This window comes from Brienomyrus brachyistius, chromosome 7 (assembly GCF_023856365.1).
Source record: "Brienomyrus brachyistius isolate T26 chromosome 7, BBRACH_0.4, whole genome shotgun sequence".
Taxonomy (NCBI): Eukaryota; Metazoa; Chordata; class Actinopteri; order Osteoglossiformes; family Mormyridae; genus Brienomyrus; species Brienomyrus brachyistius.
Genome location: NC_064539.1, coordinates 4,252,263 through 4,261,066, shown reverse-complemented (window position 1 = coordinate 4,261,066; position 8,804 = coordinate 4,252,263). Strand labels below are relative to the sequence as shown.

General features: G+C 47.8%; 1 protein-coding gene across 1 annotated transcript; it reads left to right on the top strand.

The window, feature by feature from the left end:
• The first annotated feature begins 3,104 nt into the window (after positions 1-3,104).
• Positions 3,105-8,270, top strand: LOC125746743 (zinc finger protein 703-like). Its single transcript, XM_049021125.1, has 2 exons — positions 3,105-4,354; positions 5,874-8,270. Exons 1-2 carry the CDS (start codon positions 4,085-4,087, stop codon positions 7,389-7,391), a joined length of 1,788 nt encoding a protein of 595 aa, XP_048877082.1. The 5' UTR covers positions 3,105-4,084; the 3' UTR covers positions 7,392-8,270.
• Positions 8,271-8,804: the final 534 nt, after the last annotated feature.

Sequence of the window (8,804 nt, the reverse complement as noted above, 5' to 3'; positions counted from 1 at the left end):
AAAAGTGCTAGATCATGCGAGACACGTTGCAGACAAGATTTAAAGAGGGTTCATTTACTTTTATCCAGTGACACCTCAGGTTTGCCAAACGTGACATGAAAAAAAATGACAAAGAAAATGGAAAGCGGAGCCACAATTTACAATGTGTACTGAACTTGCAAACAATTTATACTGCTAGCTGACCTGGATTATACTGATGATATAAGAATGGGTGCAAACACAAACGGACAGTTCCTGGCTCACCGCCACCAGGACACCCCGTAGGGTCCCCAGAGGAGGGGGGGAGGCCTTTGTGCGCCACGTCTCCAGATGTCAGCCATCGCCGTCGTTCCCCCCCTCCCCAGGCTCATAAAGGCACACGTGTGTCCCAGCAGCCCTGTCACACGTGTGTATATGTAAGTTAGCCTCATCCAGGCTGTTTTGCTCAAGCTTGGCCAACGTGACAGGCGGGGGTTTACACTACCATGCTGCACCACAGAGTAAGAAAGAGAGAGAGAGAGAGAGAGAGAGAGAGTGAAAAAGAAAAAAATGACACACAACCCTTGCCCTGTTTCTCCACCACTGTAACTGGAGGGAACGTACAAGCCAGCAAATTGCATTTGTCACTTAATTAGAAACAGGCACGGCAAGGACGCCTTTGGGTCAAAGGTGGTGTTTGTGGCAAGTCCCATATTCCTGTTTGCGTTGCATAGGCCTAACAACACTAGTTAGGCTCACAGTTCGATAATGGGACTATTTTTCATTGCACAGTAAACAACCTCAAATGTCAAGAATAGTGCCGGTTCTGAAATATAGTCATGATTAATAAATAATATTAAAGTAAAGTATTTCCTATTGAACATGGCGACCTCACATGTAAATAATACAGCAGAAACAAGCATTCCCTGTTTCCCTAATCTAGCTAAATCCATTACTAGATGATGTGTTGGATCCAAGGGAGGCACAACTAAGAAGGCTGATGTCATATTCTGTGGCGGGGGTAGCAGGGGGGTCGTGGGGCCTTCTTTCCCGGCGGATCACTTGTTATACTGGCGATAGGGCTGGGTTTTAAGCAATTGGTCCTTAAGAAGTCAAATATGCCATCGTTGCGAGTGTTGCGAGTTCTTTCTTGGGAACACATGGATCCCTCAACGTTCTTTTTTAGAAGTCTGGCCTAGGCCAGCTTTTCTGAACGTGGACCTGTTCCAAGATCTCGGTTGTAAATGTGTGAAAAGTGTTTAGGGGATGCAGGCCGCCCGTTTCTGCTGGTCACAGGGGCTCCGCGGCGACTCGTAAAGCCCCAGCGAAACGCTCAGAGGTGATAGGCAGCCCAGGCGCACTTCCCCCTCCCGTTCCTTTATCATCTTCATTTTTATAGCCTTCAGATGTCCGCGCAGCTGCTGCACATGACATGGGGTTGTCCTGGGGTGCGTGGGGGGGGGGGCAAGCCTGCCTCTCATCACTGACAAGTATGTGTCAGCGTCCAATACGAGCCAGGGCCGCCGTCCCACTGTGGCCTCTCCAGCTCAATTTGAACTCTGGCCTTGATCTATGACGTCACAGCATTCCAATTATGCCCCAATGATCTCGCCCTGTGGTGGACTCTGATTGGCTGCTGAGACTCTCAGTCTTTTATCTGAGGATTCGTTTCAGATTTTCCTTTTTAACTGCCCGCCCCCCCCAGCCTGCGTCTCAAGGATTAATGACCATCATTCCAGCTGAAATTTTCGGCAGACCGGGAAAAATAAGCAGAAGTCCATACAGCCACTTGACAGTCCAGTCAGGAGCTCACAGTAAAAACTCAACAATTCCTATAACTGACAGGCCACAGTAGCGTCATTAGGTCATTCAGACGAGATGTTTATAAACTTTCTTAATCTAAAATGCTAAATTCATCTCAAATACTATTTTAATGGTAACTGTTCTTTCTGATGAAATTTTTCACTCATTCTGATTGGATGACTAATAATAATCCACCCATTGTCTAAATATATATCCTGGTCAGGGACTTGAGGGCCCTAAAGCCTACGACAGGCAGAATACGATGGAAGGGCAGGGATACACCCTTCATGGGATGCCATGAAATAATAATATAATAATAATAATAATGATGATAATAATAATAATGATAATAATAATAATGATAATAATAATAATAATAATAATAATAATAATATATTTATTATACAGTGAGATCCCACAAGATGGATGGTTGGGGTTACCATAATCATTACAGTCTCCATCTTGGCTCCTCGAGTGGCGTGGAGCGTTTGTCAGTGATACTCGTGTGTTTTGCTCACACGCAGAGTACTGCCCACAGGTTATGAAGGATTAAAACTGACAAATTTCGCACACAATTACGACTGTGAAGGATTCGGAGCATCAAAGCCCCTCAGACTCCGACTATTTCTGGCCACCTCTAATAGCTCTTGTCAGGCGTAATTTTTAAGTACTTTAACCAATTCATTGTATAATTAGGTTAACAAAATTAGCTCATTGGCCAGTCAGTCAGCAGTAATGCAATAAAGTTATTAACATTCCAGATTTATGTGCAGACATGAGCATACGGCCATACTCGCTCTATTAGATTTATTCTCCGTTAGATGTGAGAGCCGCACAAAACGCACCGAGTTGAATGACATTCATCGCTAACGTCGTATGGTTATTTTCTGAGACACATTGCTGGACTCCCGCGAGATAATGGGCTCTTTAATTAAAACCACAAGCTTTGAAATATGTGCTCAAAATGTCCTTTGGTTAAATGACTGCTCGGGATTTTTTGGTTAGCTGCAAAACTTCATTCATTCCTTTATATACTATAATTAACGTTAAATGAACAATGCTCTTAGGCATTTAATTACAATATATTCATTATTATTATTATTATTATTATTGTTATTATTATTACAGTTTGGATTTGTATTTAAATGGCGCTCTTCAATTTAAAGGCTTGAACGCCCATAATGGCAAGAAGAAACATTTACAGAGGAGGTGTGACAGCGAGAGTCTTATTTGCGTCCCAGAAAAACTCAACTAAGAGTGGGGAGAAAGCAGGTTATACAAGTAGTTGCAGAATAATGCACCTGACAGTCATCAATAAGCAGTAGGACGGAGCATCGGGGGACACGAGTGAGTCCCAAAGTAGAAAAGCGCCCCCTTTCTGCCATCAAGTTTATTTTGGACAAATAGAGAGTACAAAAATCCGCCAACGCCGCCCGAAAGGACGAGAGGAGCTACGCCTAATGTCGCGTCCTTCGAGAGGGGATAAGACCTTTCACACATGCGGGGAGCGCTTCAGAAAGGATCCGAAAGCTGAATGGAGGGCAGGCGCCGCCGAGCTGCTTATCTGTCGCACTCGCATTGTCCTTATAATTACATGAAAGAGGGAGAGATCGGGCATGTGAACAGGGGAAAATCAAAGTGACTCCGCCTTCGGAAGAGTAGCGCCGACCCTCTCATTAGCGATGCGGGCTCCGATTATTGGACAGCGGCTCTTTTGCTTTGAAGGTCTCCCTCTGATCTCGGATATTTTAAGTGTTGATGGTTGAAAGGGATGCGTCTTAAGAAAAACACCGTAGACGCTAAGCGGGGGAACTGCGCTCTCCAGCTTTTAAGGGCGATCCGAGTGAGGTTTTTTTTGGGGGGGGATTTCGTGTCTTTTTCTTCTTGCTCGTCCGCCCGTCTCTCTCCCCCTCTCTCTCCCTCTCTCTCTTCCCCCATCCCACCGATAGAAGTCTGTTAAAGGGTTTCTTACCCACTCCCGGGCAGCTGCGACGGTGGTGACTGTCGTCTTTTCAAAAGAGGAAAAAAACGAGAGAAGGGCGGAACAGGCTTGAGGGCGATGAGTGAGTGAATCGAGAGAAAGCGCTTTTTGTCTTTTAGCCGGGCGGAGAAGTGAAGGACGGCCGCTGCCTTGCTTGGTTTGGACTGCGCAACGGGAATATTGTTAAAGACGTTTGCTTGGATTATAAAAAAAAACACACACGCGCACAAGCGCCCCGAGAAAGGGTCGAGTAGGTGATAGATTGATATGGTGTAGCACAAATGCTTACTGAATTGCCAGCAGCCGCAAGCCTTGCTCGACCCCTGATCCGCCTTACTCCAAATGCACGATTCCTCCCGTGGATGTAAAACGCAGCAGACACGCAGCCAGGCACCCGAGAGCACCAACCGCGACGGCGGCAACAACAACTCCTGCTTTCCCAAGAGCCCCGGGATAAAAAGCTCGCAGGTCTCCTTGCTGTCACCCTCCGATCCCTTACGACAGGCGAAGCGGCTGCCCATCAGGCTCCTCAAGATGCTGACCGCGCATACGAGCCACTTGCTGCACCCGGAGTATCTCCAGCCCCTCACTTCAGCGCCAGTAAGCATCGAGGTAATGTATCTAGTATATCCTTTTTGCGATTAAATTGCATACCGACCGACCCCGACTACAGGTTCTTGCCCCGTTGTTTTAAATCTCTACGACTTTGCCGATCGACAGTCGTACCCCCCCCCCCTCCGCCGCCTTTCCGACGCCTTTGCGCACTTTCCCATAATTTACCGCAACTATTTCTGACGCGCTGATGTTACTATTTCATGTGTCGTTTTGCTTTCACGTTTGAAACGGTTCGCTTCCCCGATCACTCTCGTTATTTTGGTAATATCTTGGAACATTTTCCTTCATATCTCTAAGCTAAAAAATTTGAAATTCAATTGACATACTAACTCAAAAATGAGCACATGAGAATGTACGATGCCGTCGTGCGATGTTTAGGTACGGTTCTGTACGGTTAAACTGCAAGTTTGTTTTTAGCTTAAATTTTGAATATATTTTCGTATTCACCGGCTTCTTAATCTCGACGTTCAAAGTGCTCTATTATACATAGGTTCATATTTTAATATTTAAACGGATATCGCCTCCTCTTTTCCGCGTTTCCCCCGACCTTAGGTTTCCACCCTATGGTTCCATATATAGGCTATCTTACTATCAAGTGCCCGTACGTGCGTAGACTCAGAAGAAATTTAAGACGATATTTTAACTATTATTATTATTATTATTATTAGCCATGATTATAGCACCACTATTATTACTACTGCTACTAAATATTATTTTGTTGCGCATCAAATTCCACGAGAGAGGCGGGCGATTCGCGGGAAGTTAACTTATAGTTATATTTGTGTAAATGTATTGTGTTTCCATTTACAATTAGAGATGATAAAGGAGAATTCTCTGCAAAAATTTGGGACAAATGAATTTCTTTCGTTGCGGCCGCTGATTCTCTGCGCGCACAACCTGGCGCACAATATTTAATATCTATAGTAATTTACCGTTAAGCAAATCAAAGTGTATATTTATGTGGGTGTTTTATTATTATTATTATTATTATTATTATTATTATTATTATTATTATTATTAATAGGGGAATAAAAAGTACTCATTTTATGCCCAAGTCCGTTTAGGGTATCACGTAACGATCATTATTTGTCTTTTTCATAGTTGTTTAAATGTAATTTAAAACACTTTTAATACAAATAAATTGATTCAATAAATATAAATTAGGTTGCCTTTAATAGGGTGATTTCAGATAAACGCAAAATCGCAAATATTTGAAAATTATCCTTAAGATAACATTTTTTCAGCAAGGTAATTAAAGGTCAACCTTCTCAATCATGTTTTTTCGAAACGTACCACACACAAAAATATATCAAATATACATTTTACATAAATAAGGTGCAACAACATTTTGAGTGCTGTTTGAGTGTTTTTTTTTATATTGCGTGCACGCGGCGGCCTACACGTCACAGCGTGGAGCCCTAACAAAGTGATCATCGCTGTTATGCCAGTGATTTGTCTTCCTTGTTCAGTGGTTACCTCGTGACAGTGACGGCATGCTCGTTGTCTCCCCCTGCAGCTGGATGCCAAAAAGAGCCCCCTGGCCCTGCTGGCTCAGACATGCTCGCAGATCGGCAAGCCGGACCCACCGCCCCCCAGCAAGCTGAGCTCCATGGCATCCGGGGGCCTCGGCGAGAAGGACGCCTCCGGTCGTTCCTCGGGCTCCGGCCTCAAGCTCAGCGAGCACCGGCAGCCGCTGGAGGACAAGTCAAGCTTCAAGCCGTACTCCAAGGTGGGCGGAGAGTCCCGAAAGGACGGGTTGGGCAGCGGCGGTGCGGATAAGGCCGGGTTCCGGGTCCCCAGTGGCGGTGGCACGGCCGCTTGCCCGCCGTTCCCCCCACATGCCATTTCTCCACGATCCCGGTCAGTCTCGCCCTCCCAGCACCCGGCCTCCCAGCCTCGAGGTTCTGGATCCTCACCTCCGGCGCCACAGCCGCCACCCACGCAGGTGCTGCACGTGGACCCCAAGTCGGCAGCCGCCGACTCTGCCAGCATGGACAACGGCGGGGCCTCGAAGAAGGATGGCGAGCCCAGCAAGCCAAGTCTGGACAGCGCCCAACTGGCCAACTCAAGCCATGCCCGTGCCAGCGCCGACTCCAACAGCCCCGGCTCCGAGGGCAGCCCTCACCACGACGGGAAGGCGGACACAGCTCCGGTCCAGCCGGGCCTTGGCTCCGGACACGTGGCCCCAGTATCACCGTTCAAACCAGGCCACTCTGTGTTCCCCCTACCGCCCTCCAGCATGGGCTATCATGGCTCCATCGTCAGCGCCTACACTGGCTACCCGTCCCAGCTAGTGCCGGGCTTGGACCATACCAAGTCCAGTCTGGTCGGGGGTGGTGTGGGCATCCCTGGGAAGCACCCCAGCTCCAGCCCACTAACAGGGGCCTCGCCCCCATCCTTCATGCAGGGCCTGTGCAGGGACCCATACTGTTTGACCTACCCCAATGCCTCTCACCTGGGGGGCAGTAACTGCTCATCCTGCGTCCACGACCCATCATCCACGCTGAAGTCCAGTTTCCCGCTGGTGTATCCCACGCACCCGCTGCACGCCCTGCACCCCAGCTCTCTATCATCCAGTGCCACACCCACGCTGTCCCACCCGCTCTACACCTACGGCTTCATGCTGCCCAACGAGCCCCTCCCCCACGCCTGTAACTGGGTGTCGGCAGGGGGGCCGTGTGACAAGCGCTTCGCCAGTTCGGAGGAGCTGCTGAGTCACCTGCGCACGCACACTGCGCTCCCCGGGATGGACAGCAAACTGCTCTCCGCCTACCCCTCCGCCTCCTCATCCGCTGCAGCTGCAGCCGCCGCCTCCTGCCACCTGCACCTGACCCCCCAGGGCAGCCCTGGGTCCTTCTCCCTGAGAGCCCCGCCCAGCCTGGGCCTTGCCCGCTATCACCCTTACAGCAAAGTCCACTTGCCTGCGGCCCCCTCCCTGCCCATGCCGACGCTGCCAACCGCGGCGCCATACTACTCCCCCTACGCTCTCTACAGCCAGAGGCTGGGCTCGGCCTCAGCGCTGGGCTACCAATGAGCCGTGTGCATCAGACCCGGATTCACTTTGGGGGTGGCACCCACATGCTGGGCAACCGGGAATGCAATACCAGCACCCTATAGGGGGCACCCAGGCTCTGATCCAACGACCACTATATACTGAGCTGCGGATTCGTCACAAGGCGATGCCACACGTCGGCCCTGCCCCCCGATCAAACCCGTCCCCACCCTGAGCTTCCAGCGATCGGATTCCTAAAAACCTGTGACTCTTCCTGGGGCGCTAGTGACCCTCCATGGAATCCCAGTGAAGTTCGGTCAGTGGGACACTGGGAGAACTGGACATGTACAAGCTTCACTCCTGAGCTTTTTGGGATTAGTTTCGCCTTCGTTTTACTACTTTCACATCACTTTCTCCCGGACTGAAAAAGTGTATTTATTTTTTACAGAGCGCTTGGCTTTCAAGTTGGGGGAAATTTATTATCCAAATGCATTGTTCCTAAGTATTCTTACTATTCTCATTAAAAATATTATTATGCTTATTATACACTTTTTAAAATAAAGTTTTGTGGTATGCAACTTGGCAGCAGTTTAATGGCAGATTCTCTAAAGAAGTTCTCTCCTTGTTTTCCAGTCTTTTTCTAGCCCCCCCCCCACCGCTGATTTGCTGTCTCATATCTGGTGGGGAGGGTGTGTCACCCCCCTCCCGGGCTCTCAGAAGGCTTCTTATTTTTTATTTGTACAGCTGACGAGACAAACACAAGAGATGTAATATTTTTTGTATTGTATCTGTGTGGGCTGGTCACGCAGGGGACAGAAGCCGCGCACAAAACTCAACAGGAAGAAAACCATGATGGCAGTGCTATCAGTTTAAAGGGGAAGGTCTTATTTTGTTTAATAAATGCGAATTATTATATTTAAATGGCGTCTTTTGGAGTTTTGTTCTGGGTAGTTAGTTGATGGCCACACACGTGAATAAGAGGCGAAAGATTTAATAGATTTTTACAGAGGCCAGTGATCACATTCTGGTAAAAATGTGAGAAACAGATTTACAGCCTGTGGTAGCTGTAACGTCACAGAAAAAGTGTTATTTTTCTACCATTAAAATGAGTTGGTGACATGGACAGCAGGGGGAGCAGTGGTTAAGATTCTGAATTTGTGAAATTATGGTCTCAGAAGGGGACTTTCTTTTTCCCAATGGATCAGGGATATGTAACACCGTCCTATGTTTGTCCAATTGGAAAATTTCCATTCTGAGCGACTTAGGTATATAACTTGTGGGCCAATAACTTCCTTTGTTTTTTAATATTGGGGGGGGCAAGTAGATGTATGTCATTTCCTAACATATGCGGGCCGAGTGGTTCAGATTGTGTGGGGATTTAAGTTCTGGGTCCAGCATAAATACCAACGCGGGGCTGTGTTCAAAGAGTCGACTACATGTGAAAGTTATCTGACC

Excerpts from the sequence above, each read along its gene's own strand:
- LOC125746743 (XM_049021125.1), top strand. The coding sequence starts at position 4,085 with ATGCACGATTCCTCCCGTGGATGTAAAACGCAGCAGACACGCAGCCAG. Across the intron at positions 4,355-5,873 it reads CAGCGCCAGTAAGCATCGAG|CTGGATGCCAAAAAGAGCCC; the intron begins GTAATGTATCTA and ends CTCCCCCTGCAG.